The sequence below is a fragment of the Centroberyx affinis genome, unplaced genomic scaffold (genome assembly GCF_046629955.1).
Source record: "Centroberyx affinis isolate AG114_WGS23_722 - 3 ecotype Tasmania unplaced genomic scaffold, CSIRO-AGI_Caff_v1 ptg000287l_1, whole genome shotgun sequence".
NCBI classification, from domain to species: Eukaryota; Metazoa; Chordata; class Actinopteri; order Beryciformes; family Berycidae; genus Centroberyx; species Centroberyx affinis.
This window is the reverse complement of record NW_027278966.1, coordinates 487,501-512,500: the sequence shown is the minus strand read 5'-3', so window position 1 is coordinate 512,500 and position 25,000 is coordinate 487,501. Positions and strand designations below refer to the sequence as shown.

Below are 25,000 nucleotides of genomic sequence, written 5' to 3'. Positions count from 1 at the left end.
GTATCTGTCTGGTGTGCATCTTCTCCAAATTATGTGCCTCCTGTTTTGGAACTGGTACATTTTAGGGTGCTCCAAGTTGAAAATGTCTCAACTTGAGCCACGCTGCATATTACATAAATACACCTGAGGGAAGGAGATACAGCAAGCAGCCACTTCCAGTTTCCCATTGACAGTGAGTAACGTTAAATTTAGCTACATCCTCCGTTTCAGAACAGACTCCTCATCCTCTTCTTCAACAGTAAGCAGAGCAATTGCTAACTTTCTCCTGTCTGCTTTTATTTTCAACAACTGCTACTTCAGATTAGCTAGCCAATACAAATTAGATAGTTGCATAGCAATGAGAATTATGTAAAGCTCACTGCGCCCTTTGAGCTCTTGCTGTCTCTCTTTAAGTCGCTACGCTCACAGCTGCGCTTTGTGTTTGAGCAGGAGGAAAAAGCCTCCTATCTGATAATGTAGCGTTTTTGTACACGGCTTGAGAATGTACAAGGCTACAAAAGATCAGAACCATCATCTTACAAATATATCTAAGACCTGAGCTGAGTGCATTTACTGTAGGTTAGTCGGAGTAGATTTGATCCATGTAAAGGTCAAATCCCCAACCTACATATCAGAGTTGGGGAAGCCACTTTGAAAATAACAAGCTACCAGTTACTTCACAATGGAAGAAGTTGCAGGCTGAATACAGTACGAGTGCATTATGTTGGCCTTCGCAGTGGTCAGGGTGAAAGGTGAAAGAGACTGTTATTTTCAGTATATAGGTATAAGGTGCAGCCAAATATAACCGGTATTATGGCTTTTATTTATTTTTCAAAGATTTATTTTATGCTTTTTTGAGAGAGAGACAGGGGAGGACATGCAGCAAATGACTGCTGGCTGGATTCGAACCCGGGTCGCTGCGGAAAGGACTGAGCCTTATGGTATGCGCTCTACTCATTGAGCCACCGGGATGCCCTATTATGGCTTTCATACAATGGTTATCGCATGTGTATTGACTGTGAAGTTTCCTACAAGTTAGAGCACATACATGAGAATGAACGCTAAGAGAAAACAAGGAATATTGCTAACTAGCACCCTGCTTCCCACAAGAGTTGGCACAGCAACCAATAAAACCCGGTTAGCCATGCTTCATAGCGTAGGAATCAGCAGCAGGGATGCTTGGCTGAAGCCTCCTGTTGGAAAACATTACACAGACATACAGTACATATAACTGTAACCTCTCTGACAGCTGCGGCATCCGAGCCAAATGTACAAATATATCTAGAGGCGAAACAAGGATTTGGTTGCGTTACAGCCATTTGCAATAGATTGTGGCTGTTGAACTGACTCAGGGTGCAGTGTGGGTGATGATTGTCAGGATACCACAAAAAGCAGCTACTCAGTTGGCATAACCTGTAATCTAGCTTTGACAGTCAAGCACAGAATATCCTCGCCTACAGCACTACATCAGCATTGTAATGAATGGAATGGGACGCGCAGATACACAAACACACATGCACACGCACACACACACACACACACACACTCGGAACAATTTCTCACGCATACAGAGAAAGAGAGAAAGACGGGGAGGGAGAAAGAGATAAACACACACATACAGCTGAAGTATATATACATGCATGCAAGCGCTGATGCATACGTGCAAATCGTGTACACACACACACACACACACACACACACACACACACAGCCTACATTCATTCTCATACCCTAACATTAACACTCACATCTAGAGCGATCACTACAAAGATAACTATAACTATAAAAAGATTTGAATTGTTCTGACTAAACAGAACGTCTGTGTTCCCACTACAACAATAACTATAAAAACATCTGAAAACATAACCATAACTATATTTTTGGCTCGGTGTCAAAGCAGACACAACAATAAAACATTTTCAACCAATTAAATTGAAGTTCTAGGAAAGAAGGGGGCGGAGCATTTTGGTAGCTCTCTACCTTGATGGCTTACTTTACTGAGGAATAACAAAACCAAATTGTTGTAGAGTGAATACTTGAGCAACAGTGCATCATTCTAGTTTATAGTTATCTTTATAGTTATTGTTTTAGTAATTATTGTAACCTAATAATACAATTATTTCTCAACTCTGACCTTTAGAGGATTTGCCTCATATTTGTATCTTTGTGAAGACATTCAGTTCTCAAAAGATTGAAATACAAGGGCACCACACACACACACACACACACACACACACACACACACACACACACACACACACACACACACACACACACATACGCACACTCACACATATATGAGAAATGAGTCCGTGGTGTTTGGCATTCTGCTCACATGCTGATAGAGGTCATTGTACTCATTGCCATCACTGTTTGCTGAAGATGAAAAGATGTGTGTGTGTGTGTACACGTGCACGTGCCTGTGTGAGTGTATCTGCATTGTGTGTGCATGTGTTTTTTATGTGTGTGTGTGTGTGTGTGTGTGTGTGTGTGTGTGTGTGCGTGTGTGTGTGTTGATGTAAATCCCAGTTGCTGTTTGAAGAAGATAAAAAGATACATAAATGCTAAAACAAATCAGAAGGCAGCCTGCCTCAAGAGCAGCCTGCGATTTCACACTTATTTGTTGGCAGATTCAGAGAACAGACTGCCCATCACATTACCCCAAAAACTACTTTCTCAATGTTGGGATACATCACAACTGATTTCTGGGCCAATGTAGCAGCTCAACACTCCCAGCCACAGACAGCAAAGTCAGCCACAGTGTCAATTAACGATTCAAATGAATGAAAAATGGGATTAAAGGACTGATTGCTATAACACAATAGTGATTCAACCTATATCCTGGATACACTGTTTGATTGACAGGTGATCTCTGGGAAGTGCAGTGCAGAAACACCACAGCAATGAGCGCTTAGCAACAAAGATGTCACCAAAATAGAATAGAAATAGAAAAGAAAAAACAAGATTGCCCATTTTAAGCAACAATGCTGAGTCAGCTCTTTGGTTGCCCTATGTACTGCCAATACGGATCAAAAAAGCACAAATTAGTCCCCAAAAGTGGTTTTCCAGTTGATAGTCACACATCAGTGTCCCAGATCAATATGATCTGACTTTACATGAAGGTTTGAACCCAGGTGTTCAGATGAAGACCCTTAAGCACTACAGTCCACCCTGTTACTACTATGTGTAGCTCAACAAGCCAATATCAACAGGAATACAACACAGACATTCTGATTTTGTTCACCGACAATCCAAAAACACCTGGTTTGGATGGGAATCTATAAGTGGGATACCTGCCTCTCCATGTGTATGGATGGATCCTCAATTAGCGGTGAATAAGCATTTCTTGGTTCAAGAGGTCTTCTTCTGAGAGCCTGAGAGTGGTTATAAATACCCATTTAACCCCAAGAACCCCTGAAGAACTGCTCTCTGTTAGAGTGTACTGGAAATACAATGGAAACTAGTACAAGATGGAGAGAGAAAGAAACTGGAGAGAGAAAAATACAATCTTTTGCTTTCTCTCTCTCTCTTTCTCTATGGGTGTGAGAGAGCAAGAGGGGGAGACAATGTGTGTGTGTGTGTGTGTGTAGCCTCTCTTTCTGTATAGTAATATCCAAGGCCACATATTCCTGCCTTTTGCTTTTTTCCTTGTCTCCTGTTTCTCATATGTGTTCATCTGTGCTTTGTTCACTTATAACTTCCCCACACACACACATACACTGTGTCCACAACCCATTCAAATAATACACACACACCCAACACACACACACACACACACACACACACACACACACTGCCCTGGTGTGGAGAATGACTCAATAACGGCAAGTCTCTGGACAATCCACAATATACCGAGAGGCGTAGGCTGAGGGCAGACTGTGGCGGAGAGGGAGGGATGGAGAGAGAGAGAGGGAGAGAGAGAGAGAGAGAGAGAGAAGAGGGAGAAAAATAAGAGGAAGAGGACGAGAAAAGTCAGAATGAGTGTGTGGGAGAGAGGGAGTACAAACAGAGAGACAGAGTGTGGAAAAGCACAAGAAAAAATGAGAGGAAGCAGAAGAAGTTGATATAGGAAGGGTTGGTTTCTCAGAGGATTGACAAGTAATTGGAAAGCAGACCTGTTTTTTTTTTTCTTTTTTTTTTCTACCCGATGCTTGGTCATCTCTGTTTGTTTGCCATCGCTACCACAAGTACTAATGCATGATAGATGCAGGGTCGGAGACTGCAGCAGCACAAATGTAAGATAGATGCAGGAATGTGGACTTACGGTACACATGACTGCTGTTAGATGCAGGATAGGTAACTTTGGATACCATGACAGTAATAATGCAGGATAGATTTATGATGTGATTTGTACATGGTGCTGCCTTGCAAAACAAAAACGAGATAATGAGATTCCACGCAACTCGCTTTAAAGAAGGCTTTCTTTACTTTGCTTACATCGGCCATTTACATTACATTACATTGGCCGTCCTCGCCCCTTTCCTGTCTTTACCAATTCCTCTCTCACTTTCTCATAATTACTTACTCACTAGGCATTTCACAATTTTCAAACAATATCATCTCGCTGCTCACCATGCTAAATCGAGTGTTGCCAAAGAATTAGCCCTGATTAGCTGATTTTAATCTGTTATGACACCTCTAATAAACTGTCTACATTTGAAGGTCATTTGGAATATCGAAGTTAAATTGAAGTAATTGATCAACCCCACATTAAGAGCTGTGGCTGAGCGGAGAATATTGGGGGAAAAAACTATGAAAATAATAGAAAAATGACAAATATACACTGATGAAAGCTTTATGCTGAAATGTCTGTATTGTCATGCTGATCAATTAAATTACAACAGACTGTCAGTCATCTTTCAGTGTGTGAAGCCTTTCTTTTCCCCCAAAACACTGTATGAAAATAATAATGATCGGACTTGGGGTGTTTCTTGGAGAATGCAGGATGTCCAGAGTGCATCATGGGTAGCGTTTGCACTTTTTTGAACAATCTGATTAGGCAACAAACAAAAATTAAAAGACTGGGGCAAAAATCAGTCATACATAATGTACAGCATATGGACCAGATAAGGGTTCATTTACACAGCAAACCAGGAATATCTAATTTTCAGTGAAAGGTAAAATCTGTGTTTAAATAAACTGCATATAGGTTTACAAAATATTATGCAAATCACTTTTCAACACATCATGTGGTGAAGACGTGTGTTGACATGACATGTGAAGCACATGCTGTGTTGTAGAGTAACACAAGCTGTATAGTATTGTTCCAAATTGGGCAGGATAGGTGATGAGTGACGCTCTTCCCTCCTCAAACCACTCAGCACCACTGACGTACCGAACTCCCAGTTGTTCCAGTATAACTGCTTAGTGCCAGACAGAAGCAGACTGTGGCTGCACTGTGAAGCTCTCAGGTGTTAATGAGTGTAACAGTGTGTAGCAGAGCTGATGCTCAGCCAGCCGTCCCTCGGGAAATAAACATTTAATAAGTGAAACACGTCCTCCCCAACAAATGATGCAGGCGCTCCTTGGGCCAATCAGCAACAAGATGCATCATCCCTCCAAGTTCCATCAAAATCAGACCAGTGGTGGAGCAGTTATGGTCTTTCAAGTTTGACCTTTAATTAAATTTGGTAAGGGTAATTTGTAAGGGGAGCTAGATGTGTGCAGCAAGTGTTGTGTCTATAAAACTTACAGAGAAGGTGTTTGGGCCTTTCGAAGTTAGAAATTTTGACTTTTAATTATAGCGCCCCCATCAGGGCAATCAATGTTCTTTTTTTTAAATGTCAGAACATAGTGGAAAAATGGATCATTCCATTTGTCAAAATTACACCAGTGGTTATGTGATGTATCATATTTGACAGACAGACGGACGGACATAGCCAAATTCATTGTGTAGGGAACAAAAAACACCCCCAGATATGAAACTCAAAATCAATCAACCTGGCAACTTTGGTGATTGATTTGTTCACAAAGTTCCCAAGGGTGAACCGACACTAAATCTCAAAACAAAAACATGGGATTTAACCTGCAGACAGGAGTCAGTAAAGTAAATACAGCCTTGTGATTTAGGGACTGGGTTTTGCTAAACAGACCACCGAAAAGGATCGCTCCAGACAAATTACATTTCTTTCAATCTGCCTACCGCCACTTATCTTCATTCTGAAAGTGCCTGGATTTCAGTGAGATAAAAGCCGACATGACAAATTTAATAATAATGTCTAGCTTTTCCTGGCAGGAGCCAACAGCAGCTGTGGGGCTGCATTGAGTCACCTCTATTTTTTTGGAAGTGACATCAGTTCTCTGACTCTGAAGAGTTGACTGATTCATCACATGAGCAGATTTGACTGTGGACCCTCGAGTCCCGTAAACATGGAGAGAAAGAGAGAGAGAGAGAGAGGATCTGAAAGTGACTTAAAACTCTCTTTTCTGTGGAAGACAAGCTGTGATGTTGCGGTAAATAAAAAGATATATGACCTCCAGATCAGCATATGGCTCACAGGCACCATTATAAACAAAAAAAATCAAGAATATTTTCAGAAAAATATCAATTTATGTTACTTTTCCCATATCCTTTCCATCCATATCCATATACAGTAACTTCCATTGGTTTGATACTACTAACTATGATATATGCTTTGATTTTGATTCATTAAGATTTATGTCTATGCTAAAAAGGTGAGCAAACTCTATTCCTGCATATAAAAAGATGGGTGAGCTGAGTTCAGGTGGGTTCACGCTCCACTGCACCTCTGAAGACAACAGCAGTCATCTTTACAGGGGCATATTTAAAAATGTAGGATCCAAGCAAACGGAAAGGAGGGCAAAGACATCCAACAGTGACTCATATACTGTCAGTTTGCGGTGTAATTTTTCTATAAAAGACATGAGAATTCATCTTTACGGAGGGCCTGTCTAAAAATCGACACAAAAGCATACAAAGAAAGGCAGGTTGCGCGTTTATTATGACAAGATGTAAACTGCGCCGAGCTGCAGAGCCGGAGCTGCGTGGCAGAGCGCTATCAGCGATTTCACAGAGGTGCGACTGTGAAATGTATCCGTTTAATTCACATCTCGGAGCGCTTCAGAGTCTCTTTCTGTGGGCCACAATGTATGCGGGAATTAGGAATGCAGACAGACAAGCGCACGCACTCAGTAAGCACAGAGAAAACACACGCACACAGTGATTTTCCTGTCAACAAGATAGCTAATTGTTGTATTTCCAGACAGATTTTACACTATTTTAAGCAGCGGCATTTAACGTTGTATCTAGTGTGTGTCCGCTGCATTAGAATTCAACAGCTTCAGATGAGTTGCGCTGCCTCCGACTGCGGGTTACAAGATTAGGTGACTCACGGCTAAATAACAAGATTTCATGCAGATTTCATGCGTCTGTTGTTCAAGTAAAAAAGGAAATGCCATCCAGGATGAAAACTGTCTTACCTTGAGTTGTTTGTATTCTCATCATTTTTCTAGTCATTTTTCACAAACAAGAGGAAAGGCTTTTGTTCGTGCAAATAAAACTAGGGAAGCTAATTGATTCGCGTCACAGAGCGGAGAAAAGTTTCCCAGGAGAACTATACTTTGCTAAACTCTCCAATAACAAACACCTCAAGGTAAGAAACACAATGAAATATATTCTACATTATCCATTATCATATATATTGTCCTTGTGCACATTTCTAGCTCAGAGTGTTGAGAGAGAAGTCTGAGAAAAACTATTATGTAGGATTCTGACCCTGGTTTGCTATAATTACTGTGGGAAAGCATTACTGGGGGCTACATTATGTTTAAGCTTAGTTTATTTACAAATGCCAACTGGAAAAAAACGAAAGAGGTAATATAACTCTGTGCAGGTGAGACAAAGAAAACCCTACAGGGCGTATAAAGCAGTTTCACCCCAAAAGCAAAGAGAAAATAATGAAGATGACAAACAGACACTGGTGAATTGGGCAACACAAACCAAATGACTCAAATTACAGCTTAACGCACCGGAGAGTGGTGCACAACAGCAAAATGCATGAATAATAAGAGACATAAAAAACAAATTAAAATAGCCCTGGTGGAGGGAAACTTAATGTGGTTGTGTGAGGATGTGTGTGTGTGTGTGTGTGTGTGTGTGTGTGTGTGCGTTCAACGGGGAAATAGAGAAGAATTCAGTATTCCTGTTGTTATTGAGCGAGAAACTTCAACCAGTTTGTTATACAAGGTCAAGTCGATATTTGAAATTGTGAAGAGATGTAAATTCATGAGCAATGCAAATGACTCCACAGTCGAGATCATCTATATCTTATGGAGAATTGACAGAGATCAGTAGGGAATCCAGGAAGAGTGCAGGTTATTTTTGAGTGCCGGATGTTTTAAAGGAACACACCAAGTTTTTGGGAGACTGTCCCGTTGGTCAACTTACCTCACAGACACCAAAATCATCCAGGTGTCCCATGTAAATCATTTGCTCCAGTGCCCCATACTGAATTAAATATTTTGTTCAGCGATTCTCCAACAACACTGCGCTACCACAGCATTTTGGTGTTAATAGGTGTTTTTAAAGTCACTCCAATCATGCATACACCCCCCCACAACCATCCACCCCTTCACACTAGCACTTGTTGGAACTATTTCATGTGAGAAACCATGTATTCATCCACTGTGCAGGGATTTTTAGCTGTACACAGTCTCCCATCGCCTCCCACCTTCACTTGGTATGGAAAAAGGGAATTTAGTACCTAGTAGTTCAGTAGGACAAGGGAAAAGATTCTGATTGTTGTATGTATCTACATTATTAAATAAAAAATGTATGTTTGATATACTATATATTTATGCCGAAAATGGTCAGAATATGATGCAAGAGTGAAGCTTGAAGTTCAGTCCGGCTGCTGAAGGCGGCAAAACTAACAATTCTCTTAGCAAAAGTGGCAGCCCAGGCAATTCTGAAGTGGGTGAAGTAATGGTAAATCGATAATGGAGTGTGAAGCAAGATGTCTGATGAACCAGACTGCTGATTTTGCTGATGACACCAAGACACTTCATCACTTAATGGCAAACAGAGTGAATGTGGCTTTCCCAGTTTCATCTTTCCTGACTAATAAGAATCTGGTTGATTAAACTTAGCTACTTAGCTTTCACTTTTTCCAGTGGGAACAGAAGCACAAATTATGAAGTTTGATTTTTTTTTCTGGGATACATTGTTCAGTTGGAATCATTCCGAGACATAATAACACATATAATTTTTCTATACCGGAAAAAGTGAAAATCAAACATCTCCTCTTCTCTCTTCTTTTCCTCTCCTTTCCTCTCCTTTTTCCTTCCTCAACTCCTTTGTCCTCTCCTATCTCCTCCTCTCTTCTCTCCTCTCACAGTTCTGCTATTTTTTGAAGAACTGACAAAATAGTGACAGCCAGGGTGTGAAATTAACACCAGCCACCGGACTAATGCAGCCCTCTCCTGCCTCTCTTTCAATCTATTTCTCTCTCTCTGTGAGACTGATTGGTTTGTCCACTCTGGCATCTAGACAGCCACTGGTCACTCCATACAATACAAAACCTATAGAGGAAGAGAGCTAGGAAATTTTGCAGAAAAAGACAGAAACAATTGAGGTATTTCAGATTAGGTAACTACTGTAAGTAGAATCTGAAAAATGACTAACAGAAATGGGAACTCCCAAGTGTCTTCATCCTTCTTTCTTTCTATGGAAACTCGGAACTAGACGAACCACTGTGCTGCCTCAAAGACTTAGAGAAACTAACTGTGTGTGTGTGTGTGTGTGTGTGTGTGTGTGTGTGTGTGTGTGTGTGTGTGAGAGAGAGAGAGAGAGAGCGAGAATGTGTATATACTGTATGTGTGTGTATGAATGTGAATTTTACATCGATATGAGACTCTGTGAATGTATCTGTCATGTAGTCCTGTGTTAGCACTATGTACAGTAAACAGTGTTGGGAGGGTTACTTTTAAAACGTATTCCACTACAGATTACTGAATACACGCCCTAAAATGTAATTTGTAACGTATTCCATTAGATTACTCAAGTCAAGTAACGTATTCTAAATACTTTGGATTACTTTTGGAATACTTCAAAATCGTCTTGCTGAGCCTATTTGTCTGGGTCACTCTGAATGTAGTTAACACTTGCTTAGGAATGACCTAGAGGTCTTCTGTCTTCAGAGGAAAAGTTATGCAAGTATGTAAACACAAATGTGTTATGTTTTGTCCTGCAACTGATACTGTCTGAAGAAAAATGGCATCCACCAGAGAACAAAGTCTTCAGTTTTCCTTTACCCTTTCTTTAATTTCCACAGCATCAGTTAACCGCAACATCAAGTAGAGTAAAACACATTAGACAAACATTAAAGAAAAAAATAGTTTAAAATAATTTAAAACAAATTTCTCGCATTTCTACACCACCTAACCTCTTGGATTAAGTCAAGAAACAGCAACCCTGTATAGTATTAACCAAAAATGTAAAATTATGTTATATTACTAGATTTCAGCATTGAGGTACATTCATGATTTTGCATAGGCATACTAACCTAAAAACCTATTATTGGGAGCCGCGAGAAAGTTTCAGAGCGACAGACACAGAGCGTCCCTGTAACCATAGCAACTCACTCTCACTCCTGCCTGCATGCGCACGGCGCGAGAGGAGAGGGAGAGACGCAGAAGAGACGCTGACTGAGATTACTCTGAGCACCATGCATGGGAATAAATTACAATATAATACATTTGTGTATATTTCTCACTATTCAGATGGTCTGAATAACTCGCTGCTGCACGGTGCTGCTCTGACTCGTCTGTCCTGCTGTCAGTGTCTCTTTTTGCGTCGCAACGTTATCAGTTATGAATTTGTTTTTCACTGCGTGAGAAAATTGACTTGTGCCAGAACACCGTTCCGGCCCACTTTAACCCCTGTTTGTAAGTAAAATGTTCTTTATATTTCCATGTCAAAAACGCATTCCTGAGAGTGTCCTGGTTGTGTGTCTTCTCCAACATTGCCATTGTCTTGTGGTGTGTGGCAGGTGCACTGCACGCGCACATTGTTGCACATTTTTTTAAATCTGTTTATGGGAAATGCGTGCCTCATATGAATTTTAGAGCAAATAAAACAAAACAAACAAATAAAGTAATCCCTTCAAGTAATCTATTTTTAAAGACAGTAACTGTATTCAGAATACCACCAATTTAAACTGTAACTGTAACGGAATACAGTTACTCATATTTTGTATTTTAAATACGTAACGCCGTTACATGTATTCCGTTACTCCCCAACCCTGACAGTAAATGAAAAAAAGATAAAATATTGGAATTATTAGTGGAAATGACTGTGGAAAATAGTCACTGATAGCCTTATATTAGCTCTAGGTCCTTTACAAATAGAGTGGGACAATGCTACTTAACAGGGTGGAATGGAATAATGACAATTATAGTATAATAAAGTATTAAACAAGAGAGAACCATTGTTTTGTTTCTTGAAGCTATTATAAAATTGAATTTGGCCGGCCTAAGTGGTAAATTATGGAATATAGTAATCACAGGCTGCTTGCCTGCTGGTCACAGGCTGCTAGACAAAAAGTTAGGCTCCTGTGCAAATGATAGAGCTTAAAATTAACAGACACTAAAGCAAATGCTGGTGGTCAATTTGTGTTCAACCACTCTCTTCTATTCTATAAACTACTTAAAAGGAAAAATCCATTCTATTCTATAAACTACTTAAAAGGAAAAAGCCACTCTATAAAGCACTTTAAGACTGTTAAAGAACAGCTATTGGCGATGTAACTTGCATTTCTGAGTCCATTTTGTTGTTTGGTTGTGTTTTTTCTTTCAACATTTATCAAATGTAGACAAGTTGAGATATTTCCAGTGCAGCTACAATGGAGTTTGATAGCAAAAACAGTCTAAAACATCAACAGTAAACGTCAGGTTTTGGGGCGGTTTTCTGTTTTTCTTTCTGTTCATTCTGTTCTGAATCAAACAGCAAAGGGCTTCTCTCTAGACTCAATGTTTTGCAACAATCATACAGGGAGAAATCCATCGTAGAAGAGGCAGAGAGACCAATTTCTCCACCAACAGAAGCCTCAAAAGACCAGAATGCAATGGAGCCACAAGACAAGTTGTGTTCAAGTAAGGGACACGACTCTCGCCTTTCCCCAACTGGGAAACTTCTTGCTCTCCTGCTATAATATGCTGCTTAATATTGCTTTCCATCTCTCCATCTACACATGTACAACCTACACCTGAATGCAAGTTCACACCACTTCTCAGGAGGTTATTGAAAGGCATTCTGGGAAACGTAGGAAATCACCATGTGAAGTAGAAGTAGAAGAAGCAGACTGAGGGAAAGTGGGTTCACCAAAAAAATATATTGCTCCACTTCATCACAAAACAACTGCTGGAACACACTGAACATCGCACATTGATGATATGTAACAGTGTGAGAGTATCGGAGGATGGATTTTCCCTTTAAGCTGCATAGGAGCTGAAGCGGCTGGTGAAATTTCTGATTCTGGTACCAACTGCGGTTGGTAAACAAGAAAAAGCTGCCCCGGTGACAGCTACTCGCGTATTCCTGAAATGTCTCTTTTTATGGTTTGTTGAGTAGCAAATCAGACTCAAATCAGACACGACGCCGCTTCACTGGCAGGCATCGCTCCTCTTTCTTTTTTTCTCACTCTCACTTTACAACAACCTCTTTCCCCTGCCGTAACTCACTCGCTCTCTCCCCCTGTCCCTGTCTGAACTTTTTTTTTTTCCGCCCCTCTCTCTGATTTCCCATCACTCATTCCATCTTCTCCTCCACCCCTCCCCTGCCTCACCCGTCCTATCATTCATCTCGTTTCCTCTCCTCCTTCCTCCTCTCGTTCTGCGTTGCCTCGTCTTTTCCTCCGCTTTCCTTTCCCTTCGCCTCTCTTCTCTCCGGCTCTCCTCCTCATTTCTCTCCTCTCATTTTCCCTCCTCTTCTAATCTTACTTTCTCCCATCTGCCGTTTCACTACCTCTTACTCTCCTGAGGCCTGTGTGTGTGTGTGTGTGTGTGTGTGTGTGTGTGTGTGTATGCATGCATGTGTGTGTGTGTGTGTGTGTGTGAGAGAGAGAGAGAGAGAGAGGAGAGAGATAGAGAGACTCATCTAGCTAGGATGAGGTACTCAATATGCTTCGGTGAGTTTGGATGGATGAGGGGATCTCTCTCTTTCTCTCCTCCCCACCTTTCTCTTTCTCCCTCTCTTTCACCCTTTCATGCTCTCTCTCCCCTCCTCTCTCCTTCTAATTTCCTCCCTCCCTCTCTCTCTCTCTCTCTCTCTCTCTCTTAGTAATGGTTAGAGGGGATCAGGCAGGCTGGATGGACAGTTGGCGGTGAATGAAGAATGAGGAGAGGAGAGGAGAGGAGAGAGGAGAGAGGAGAGAGGAGAGGAGAGAGGAGAGAAAAGGAGAAGAGAGGAGAGGAGAGGAGAGAGGAGCCTGTCTGCCCTTCTCATGGCTTTAATCTTCAAGCCTAGATCACACTCTGTTTCAATAGCTTTACAAACACAAACACACACACACACACACACACTCTCACCTAAGTCTCTATCACCATAGCAACGGCACACCTCCAGCGCCCTTGTAATCAACTTTGAAAATAGGGATAGAAGTGATGTGTTGGCACGCACAAAACAACACACTAACAAGCAAACAAACACACACACACACACAAACACACACACACACACACTGAAATAGAATTATAATCAAATTCAAAGCAATTCATTGTTTCGCTCCCACTGGGGGGCAATTGATTTACAGGACGGCCGAGTGCAACAGACAACAATCAAGCAACAGACATAAAAACAGAGAGGGCAAAGTGCATTTTAAGAAAATACAATCCATATCCTGACGATCAGAGCCATCAAACACATCACAAGCACAAAACAGTCCATGTGGGCATTATTACCACAGCTTTCAGCTTGTTATTGTACAAGTAGACAAGCAGAAGATTTCCCAAGATGCTTTTATCCCGTTTTCAGGGGTTTTCAATTCTGACTTCCCAAGATAAAGGGAAAATGCAATCCTAACGCATCGAATTGCATAACCTGAGACGGTTAAAACAATCACATGTAAAGCATATAGAATCATGAGGAAAAGCTGAAAAGAAACTGTCCCACCCTCAGGTTTTTCTTTATCCTAGCTTCACCCGACCCCCCCCCTCCAGAGAGGAGGAACGTGGAGGGAATAACCTCTGTATACACCACTTGGTTTGTGTGTGTGTGTTTGCGTGTGTGTGTGTGTGTGTGTGTCTGTGCGTGTTTGTGGGTGTCTGAATCACAGCCGTAAAAGGAAATGTCTCTAAAATTTTCCGTGACTCTGACAGATGAACAGAAAACGACCGGTAGATGAAAGGACGTGGAAGATGCCGCCGGCGCCCAAAAAACAACAAATCCTTCCCCTGTTCATTTTCTTCTGAAAATAGGACTGGGAAATAAGTAAAAACAAAACCAGAGGAGAGGAGGAGAAGAGGGGACGAGAGAGAGAGAGAGAGAGAGAGAGGAATAGAGCAAGACAGAGAGATATATAGAGATACAGGGAGAGAGGGAAAAGAAGGGGGACAGATAGGGATGAGAGAAAGCGATTTGGAGAGTTCCTATCAGAATTAAATTTTCTGTGTTGAATATCGACATGCTTTTTGTCTTATGACCTTTATTTTGTTATCAACATATTCCAATTAGCTAATAATTCATTAAGAAATACGCAAATTTGTAGATATTTTCATAATTCATAATTTTGTATACAATTTGTGTGTATTTGCTAGAACAAGTTGCTAAGTCAGAGTGCATTTTACTGTTTAATTCTAATGAATAACTAAATATTTGGTAATTTATAGAGAGATTCATATATTTTTAGTACTGCACAATTTTTCAAATTTTTTTAAATAAAATACCTAATTGAAAAGAAATGAAAGATATTAAAAAAAAACCTCTGTATGTTACCAGCTATTGTTGTTAAGAAGCAGCAGGTCATTTAAGTCGAAAAAAGTGTGGAAAAAAGTACGATGCCATCTTTTTTTTTAAATTGCTGTTAAAGGTGTTTTAAAGCTACTTTTGTGTTCGGTGCACTTGACGCAGCTTGTATAAAAACGTACACACTATTTATAGTTGTTTTCGAAGGTTGCAGGCTAGGGAGAAACAGACAGATTGGGTCAGGTGGAAGGTGCCTTACCTTACTGAACTGTGAGTTTATCCATTTTGTGAAAGTCTTCTTCTGAACGTCTTCTCTTTCATCTGCACAAAAGAAAACACACAGTCAGAAAAAAAACAAGTTGTACATGTGTGTGTGCAAGTGTCTGGTGTCTGCGTGTGAGAGTTTGTCTATAGACGAAGCAATGCTAAATAATACAGGTCAATGCACTTCAAAAGGAACATGAAAAGAGCACGCATACACACACACACACACACACATACACACCTTTGATAAATACCAACTCATACTAGACTCCATCTATCTGGCTGACTGACTGGCTGACCGTCTATCTGGCTGTCTTGACATATTTAATGATTTCTCTTTGAGTCTTTGAATACAAGCCTCTCTCTCTCTCTCTCTCTCACACACACACACACACACACACACACACACACACACACAGACTAAGTGGTGCTTAGCATGATAAGAGGCCCCTCTAATCTTGCTCAGGGCTAATTGTATCCTCATCATATCAATCACAGTGCCACTTACAGGCCGTCACCACCGACCGTCACCGACCTGGGACAAACTGGAGAGAGTCGGCACAATATTCAGTCATTACACCCGCCTAATGACCCCCTTTCACTGTTTAAAAATCATTGTTATGATCAGAGTTACGGGAATTGTGGAGCCGTTTGCCATTTGCGACCCATCAACACAGCCAGACACAGATGTAAACTGACATAAACAGCTTCTCCATCCATTACCTGAACTCGATCATTCAATTTCTCCACAATATAGAGGATCCTGTCTGCAGAGGGGTTGTTAACCAAGGAGTTATGTAACCTTCTGTGCTTTGAAAAGTACCTGAATTTGCTTTAATTTTGTTCTGTCAATCATTTTGGGAGAGTAGGTGTTACTTAATTTTTTTTCCAAATCTCATTTTGAAATTAAACTTCTCATATCAAGTATTTACTGCAGTCCTGAATTATGTAAACTGACCTTTAAAATTTCATCATTTGTACCAGAAAGTTTTACAGTATACAGACAAAATTGGTGTCTTCACTTTCCGGGTAGGAGAAGTGAATGAGTAATCAACTCAGTGTTAATGTGTGTCACTGTTACGATAGTGAGGGAAGGTGTTACTGAAAAGCAGCATGAGAGCTCAGTCACACTTCCTTGGATAAATAAAGGGTGAAAAAATATAGCGGGTGACTGCCACTATCTCCTGTGTACAGAAATCTTTTCATGAGACCGTAAACCAAACCAAATGTGTTGTTAAATACTGGGTGTGATACCTGGGTGTTAATGAGGAAAAATCATCATTTGTTTTGTGGGAATACAAGGATTCTGCTGTCCGGTGAAAACCATTCATCTCCAAAATGTCAACTTTTCACGAACTAAAAAAAACAGCCTTGGTTTTAGTTTGACAACCGTGCATCTTTTGAGTTTAATTGGTTTTGAAAAGGATTCATAAGCACAAGGGCTGCAGAATTTTCTCAAACCACAGAGGAGCGTGTAATCCTTCAACTGATATTAAAACATGACAATCACCAAAAGTGGAGTTAGGAGGTTTTTCACCGGACAGCGAAGACATGAAGCCCCTTAACTCCAAAATGAGACATCCAACATTTGAGAAAAAAAAGTGGCAAAATGGCGGGTGACGCACGTTCACAACAACAGACGACATGATGCCGCTTTTACAGGTGTGGATCTTCTGTATTTTAGAGATTTCGAATAATGAATTTCCCCAAGTGGATACGCGTTATCCTTCACCCTGCCGTTTCCCCCATGCGCTCTCAGACACTCTTAACTGCAGCAGAATAATGTAGTGCGGCCTGTGATGTGCATTATAATGGAAATGACGACACAATGACTCACAATGACACCGCTCCCCCTCCTTTCTCATTTCACTGAAAATGGGGTCACTTCCCATTACTTTGGATAATAAATTACACTCTCATCCTGATACAGAGCATCAGGTTAAATATTATACCAGCCCAGCCACAGCGCTCCGTGTGCGCGACTGTGTGTGTGTGTGTGTGTGTGTGTGTGTGTGTTGACACCGGCCAGGCATTGACTAATGGAGCTGATAATGAAACTTCTCCTTTAATTAAAAGGTCCCACGTTGAGCGCTGTACTGTAGTAAGACGCTGGACACACACACACAAACACAAAGAGGCATACACACACATACACACATACACACAGACGCAGATGCATACACACACAGGTACATACATACACGCACAGAATAGCACGCAGGGAAACACACACTGAGGCAGACACATACACATACACAGAGCACACACACACACACAGAGGCATACACACACAGAATAGCAGGTAGGCAAACACACACTGAGGCAGACACGTAGAACACACACACACACACACAATGTGAGATAAAGCCAGGCTGATCAGTGAAGCATGAATGAAATAGAACCGTGTAGCAAACAATCTCATCTAAAGCAGGTAATCAATCCACATCTGTGTGTGTGTGTGTGTGTGTGTGTGTGGAAGAGACAACCATATCTAATCGTATTCCCATGTTGCTCTATCTTGATACGATTCACTATGCATTAATGCATGCCTGTAAGGCCGCGGCCACACTGATCCGTTGTGTCTGTCCGTCTCCGTTCATTTCAATTCATTTTCAGTGAGAGCTGTCCACAGCGCTGATGACGCGTCCGTCTCCGTCAGATTTCCGTCCGTTTTGATGGACAGAAAGTTCAACCCAGTTGAACTTTTTCTGGACAGACTGATTCATCACCACAAATCAGAGGCGTTTTTTTTTAAATAGTGTTGACGTTCTAAAACAGCTCAACGGACAGAAATCTATCCGTTAGTAATTCTGTCTGTTTTCTGACGGATCAGTGTGGCCGTGGCTTAAGAGTGCAATGTTCTGTCCATGTGTGTGTATTTGTGTGTGTGTGTGTACATGCATAGTGCCATGGGTGTACATCTATGTGAGTTCCTGTGCATTTCCTGTATGGATTTGTGCTCTTTGTGTGTTGCCTCAGTGTGTATGCTTCATGCTATATGGATATGTCCTTTGTGTGTGTGTGTGTGTGTGTGTGTGTGTATGTGGATGGATGCACTTACTGTACGTGTGCATGTGTGTTCCTGGAAGTTCCTGTGTGTGTGTGTGTGTGTGTGTGTGCTGTCAGGTAGCGCGAGAGAGTGTGTGAGAGAATAAGCGGGGAGGGCAGGAAGCAGCGAGAGATGGAAAGAGAGAGAGAGGGACGATCAATAGTCCATCTAAACCTCCGTTCTTCTATTGCAACCTGCTGCAGCTATACACACACACACATACACACACATATACTTATGTATGCACACACACATATACTCATGACGCATGCACACACATCTCATTAAAGAGACTCCGACACTAATAGCTTAATCTTGGTTTGAGAGCGGCAACAGAGAGAAGAGAAAGAGAAGGAAATCAAGTGGGGAGGGAGTAAAGACAGGATGGGGGAAAAAAGAAGGAAATGAAAGGCTGGGAGGAGAAAGGGGAATAGATTAGACCCAGACAAAGACCGAATAGAAAGAGAAGAAAGAGGAAAGATTGGAGGACGAAAGGAAATGAATATGAGAACGTAGAAAGCAGAAAGAGAGAGAGAAAAGAAACAGAAAGAGAAAGAGAAAGGACAGGGAGAAGGACAAGGAGAGGCAGAGAGGTTGAGAGAAAGAGAGAGAGAAGGACAGAAAGCTGGAGGACAGGGAGTGAAAGACAGAAAAGAAGATGGAGGGTCGGCCTCAGTCAGGCCTCCTTGACCGGAGGCAGAGCCACAAACAAAGTCTATGTGACAACAGAGAGTCATTTTGCCAAACTGGAGAGAAGTGGCGGCCGCCTGCCTTTAAATGGGCAATGATCCACTCAGCGGGGAAATGAAGCCTTGGGATTTCAGTTGGTTATTAATTTTATTTTTCACGAGAGACTTGCCCACATTGTAGGGACAAATTTCTTTACTCATCACTGTTTCCCTACAATGAGGAAGAAGAGGAAATTCCAGCAACACTTGCACTACTGAAAACAAAATGTTCTTAGTAAAACCAATGCATTTCGGTGCGTAGCCTTTGTCAGGGCTTGTGAAACATTCATTTATGCGTTTAAATACAAAAACACACTAAAATCAACCAGATATTAGAAATAACAGCTAACAGATACAGATACACATAGTCAATGAGCCACAAAGAAGCAGAAGTTTAGCAAAAATGTCCTTATCCTCCCCCACACTACTGGCTGATCGGAGGTCAGCCAATACTTGGAGCATCACTGGCAAGATTCTGCCGCTAATGCTGACAGGCGCTTGTGTGTGTGTGTGTGTATGTGTGTGTGCGTGTTTCTCTTGAAAACAGATGGAACAAATGCATGCAGAGTTAAAAAGAACTACAGGAACTTTGTGATTGTAAAATCCTCATTCATACCCTGTGGGAATAAACTACATATCCTTCCTCTTTTTTTCGAATATGGTCAATATTAGTACCTCTTTGGTTGGGTTTAATCTGTCCACTACCTATAAAGGAGAAGACAGAAATTAGGTTTTGTTAAAATGGGGAAAATGAGCTATCTCTTTAATAACGACCTTGCATGCGCCTCAGCCCCTTTCTTTTTAAAACGTCGTCAGAATCAATCTTCAGCTTGGTGGGAAGATCGTTTCTCACAATGTGCTTACGCATCACGAAGAAAATCAACTGTGCTCGTGCAGAGTTGCATATCTCGGCCCTGCCTGCCTGTCATGTATAAATCACAAACCAATCGCTTCAAATGCGCTTGAACGAGCTCAACTATTACACTGTGAGTGGCCTCAATTAGAGTATGACTGCCTTATGAATAGACTCCAGCTGGAAACAGCCTTGATACAACAATCATGATATAAAATAATAATGATGATAATAATAATTTGGCTGTGTTCAGCCAAATCTCAGCAGCGGCGATACAGCAGGTAAGGCTGATCCATCAAAGCTGGTGTAGACCTTGGATAAAGAGGAAAGTGGGCAGTCAGACTGTCCACAGGGTTTTTTACTGCATTCAATTCATATTCAGTCCAAACGAATTTCCAAAACCAAATGGAAAGTCCACATACTAGAAAACTCTTTGGCATGAAAAGGTTGTCCTATCAACCTTGAGAAATAATTGAGGATGAATGGATTTATTTTTTACTTACTATCTTTTCAAAAGCACCATAATTTTTAATTTTTTTTTTATCTTTGTGCTACTAATCATTTTGTAACACCAGATGTCACTTTCTTCAAGTGGTGACTTTTGGGAACAGTTGGGAACAAAATTCTCCAATTGCAGTTTCTGTTCACAATTTGAACTGACTGCACTGAAAGTGAACTGAGCGTAGCGCCATTATAGCCATCACAGTTTAATATGAGGTGAAGAGAGAGAAGAGCGGATGGAAAGAGATTAAAGGGGAATCCACTTCATTAAGGGATTCACACATGATGCTTGCTGTGGTCTGGAACCATTTACTCCAACACTGTTTATGTACAAGCATTTATGTACTATACACACACATACAAATAAGAAGGGGCTGAGCTGTCAGAAAGCATGTGCATACAAATACACAGACACACGGATGCATGTGCACGCAAACACGCACACATGCATACAAAATTTGGTACTGAGCTCAGCCTCTAATTCTCACAGCGACTGTTTATACAAGCAATAACTAAGGCCGACAGAAACAAGAGAGACTGGGAGAGACAAATATACAAAAACATGGCATGAAAACACACACACACACACACACTCTTGGGCTCACACTGACTTTCCAAGCACCCAATCTTTCCGCCTTGTTTGCTGAAGTCCTGCAGACAGAGTGCACAGATGTGACTGGGCTACTGAGGGAGTGAAAGGTACAGTAGATGTTTGACAGCTGCCTTACAAATGAAGTCCGGTGAAACTGGAAGACAGAGGCCACCCAGAGGTTGTTACATCCTGAGACCTCACACCCGGTCCACACCAGAAGAGACTCAGCTGTGTTTATTAGTCGACCTGTCCCATCTTTTTACGCTTCAATTCTCTTTTGTTCCCCCTACCGACACGTGTAAACACACCATGTATTCTGGTGTATTTTCTCTAGAAAATGCAGAGAATGATCCCATCTCTCAATGGTCACCTTCTGAAAAATGGTTTCAATTATACATATTCATTGTGGATTGATGAGTGAACATTCCTATTTAGAATTTTATATCTACTGTAACTTTTAATTACATTCCTGTTACAGTGGAAGCTTTTGCAATCTCATTTTTCCTGTACAGAGCTAACTATTAAAAAATTCATCACCATTATGAATGGCAGGCTATGAAACAAAGAGTGAGAGCACTGATGTTTTTGTAGCATGCCAGAAAGTTTGTTTCATACATGGTTCCAACAGGAAAAAATTACAATATAGGCATACTCATCCATATTAAAGATGTATTTCAATTTCTGCTTGTGTATTTCAAGGTTATGTGCTTGATTTCATGCTTTTGAACTTGTGGCTAAAACGCCGCTAAAACAGAATCACAAGTGGAGACCTTGCGTATGTTGCTGACTTATTGTCTGATGTGCTTTGTTTTGTTTTTGAGGTGAGATGCATTTAAAACCCCCTTGTTTTTCGATCATTAATTTGCATCTCTTCTCTCTGTGTTCTTTATATGATCATATTTTATCACTGTTTTTTACTAGCGCACAGTATGGTTATTCAACAACAGGGTCAGAATCATGTAAAGCTGACAGTTGTGGGTTGTCATGGTGACTCAAACGGCTGTATATGTGCTGGTGATGTTACGGGTTTGAATCCCGCTCTTGCCCTTTAGCATCCCCCCATCTTTCTGACTTTTTCCTGTCACTGCAGTATACATATCTCATAAAAGAAGCTGTTATATACAAAACAAAAAGCTTTCAAAAGTTTTCAAAAAACATTTTTGCCCTTCAGTGGAAGGTAGGATGAATAAAATACTGTTGGTTTCGAGTAAAAAAAACAAACAGTTGACAATTGACAAGTTAATTTGCAAAATGCCACACATAAAAAAAGTATCTCTAAACTATAATGGATTCAGTCTGTAAAAGTGTCATCATTTTGTCAACCAAGGACTTAATTTACCAACTGTCCTTGAAAAAGTTCTATAATTTGTTTCTGTTATCAATCATTTTGTCAGAGTAGGTGACACTTTTTTCCAAATAGTGGACATCTCATTTTTCGGAACGAAGCTCTTCAATTTTTCTCCTCCAAATATACTCTAGTTCCCGAGGGAAAAAGTTTGAACACCCCTTGCTGGGCGGGAAGATGTGCTGGCACCAGACGTTCCAGTTAACCAGACAACCAGGCAGCACATCAGACAGCCGCCCAGAACCACTGCAGGCCTAACACTTGTCAATCAAACCCCAGCACATGACAAACAGCCAAAACAGGCAAAAAACAAAATACCTAAACAAACAAGAACAGGAGCATGGAGCTGTGCCAGACCACAACACAAACAGTGGCATCAAAACAGCTGTCCGGCTAATAGAGTCTGGTGAAACAAGGAGGGGTATTTTGATCCAACATGGGGTCTAGTTTCAACCCATCAGTTTCCCGGCTAATGATGGCGGGAGAGACTGGAAGGCAGCATGGAGGGTTGTTTTGATCCGTCATGGAAGCCAGCTGGAGCCTGTCGGCGCTCCGGAGCTCAGCGAAACTACAGAGGCTTGGGAAATGATTTGAGGAAGAAAAACCAAGAAGAAAACATCAGAGATCTATCACAAAATCGAAACAGAGTACAGAGCTGATAGTCATGGGGCATAGCCGTGTATTTTGTGAAAAACTAATACCGGTTTCCAATGCTGTGGTCAGCAAATGAAACACAGGTGACACCCACACACATATTCACTTTTCCATGTGGAGCAAATTTACACAGGATGGCTCAGCTCTGTTCACCATTAGCAGGCACAAACTTTGAGGAAGCACACAGGTGACAGTTTAAATTACACATTAAAGTCTCACATTTACATTTTAGGCATTTAACAGACGCTGTTATGGAAGACAGCTTACCAAAAGAACAACAATAGAATAAGGTCTTGTTTTATCAATTTTTCAATCAACCAAATAATGAGTCCCAAGGAAGAAACAACAGCACCAAGACAAAGGAGAAATAAAAAAATAAAAAGTCCTGTGTCCCTGAACTATTCATGTATTATTAACAAAGCTCAAAGCTAGTAGCGTAATAAGAAAGAAAGAGAGAGTCGAGGAAAGGCAACAGCAAATTTTTTCCAGTCAAAATTAGACAAATACAAAAACGTTAGCCTTGAGAAGTGTTCCACAGAAGCCATGGGGGGTGTTGCATGTCCCACCACTCCAGAGAAACACCCCATGTGTCGTCAGATCTCCAAAATGGATGCCGGTGGCAGTTTCTCCGCTGCACGGCTAATGGATCTGAGTAGATAACTAGGTAGTGTAACTAGTGTTTGATCCATCATTGCAACACGTTTAAAGCTTTCATGTTCGAATTCCAACGGGGACGAGGATTGAAGAAATTAGGTCCCAAGAGACGACACAGCCAGAGCGGTGTTTCAGACAGCGTGGCTTGTAATAGAGCCCCGAAACGATGAAGCTGTGGCCTAGTTATTGTCTGGATTGTCCCTGTGTTTGTTAACCTGCTCACTGAATGGAGTCTGGAGGCTGTAACACAGGTTGCCTGTAACAGTGCAGCACACAGACAAGCAGTAAAACAGTAGAACACAGAGATAATCTCTATAAGGTCCTAACTTGTACATTTTCCCATTGATAAGCACACAGCGCTATAGTCTTCAGGAGCCAAAAAGTCGGACATCTGAGGGTGAGACACTTTACTTCTCGACACCTGGGTGCTATCATGTTTCATCACAGTGTGGTGAAACTCATTTTCTACTAATCATGTCTCTTCTTCCTTTAGCAGTGCCTAATTAATTCAAGGAGGTAAGTTGTGTTCCTGAGAAAATTTCATGTAATCCTCTTCTCGTATGCAAATTAATTTAAATAAACTCAAACAATGGAAGAGCGTTCTCCTTGATTCTTTATCTATTAGGCTACTTTGCACAGGCTGCTGCGATACATTTAATTTATGTTAATTTATATTTAGTGATATAAATGTTTTTATGATTGTAAGACAACACATACTCTTGTATTTTAGAATGAAACACACAACCAGTGCTTCTACAGCATGCTTGTGTAATATGCTATAAGCTATGTTTCCTAATGGTTCAGTCGCTAACGCTAACTAGCGAGCCAACCCATGCTTAACATTACTGTATTCTCCATGCAAGAGCTGAGATCACATTAAAATAAAAGTATAATTAAGTAGGATTAACTCTAAATGTCACCTTTATGTCACATATATGCCCCGGGACTATACAGACCCTGTACTTTTGTAAAATACATTTCTCATAGATAGATAGGCAGACAAGGTTTTTACACTGATAAGTAGAGCTTAGTCGTGACTGCCTGATCCATCATGGAGGCCAGTTTCAACAGCCCTGTCATCATCCTAATGGAGCCCAGTAAAACTGTAAGTAAGAAGCCCCATGAGGGTAAACAAGCGATCCGTCTCCATCGTCGCCGCGGCCCGGCACAACGGCCATGTTTGTCGCTGTTTTGGCACCGGTCGCCTGGCAACGGTCACGGCCATTAGCAACGGAAGGAATCTGAGACTAAATCCAATCAGATCAGGTCATTATTGAGAGATGAGAGGGAGAGAGAGAGATGGAGAGAGGGGAGATAGAGGAGAGAGAAAGAGAGGAAAGTGTCGAGGGAAGAGGTGGAGAGAGAGACCGAGAGAAAGAGAGAGAGAGATGGGGGGGGAGGAAAGGGAGCCAGGGAAGTGGAAAGACAGAAGGGAAGAGATACAGAGAGAAACAAAAGGGA

The 25,000-nt window shown here is 41.2% G+C and overlaps 1 protein-coding gene across 1 annotated transcript in view; it reads right to left on the bottom strand.

Annotated features, from left to right (window-relative positions):
- The window catches only part of LOC139640304 (dystrophin-like), a gene marked incomplete at its 3' end in the record, with an annotated part of 126,100 nt that overhangs the window by 39,549 nt on the left and 61,551 nt on the right, over positions 1-25,000 (bottom strand). Inside the window, exon 2 of the mRNA XM_071514492.1 lies at positions 15,159-15,220. Coding sequence (XP_071370593.1) covers positions 15,159-15,220 — 62 coding nt within the window. The remainder of the gene's footprint in view (positions 1-15,158; positions 15,221-25,000) is intronic.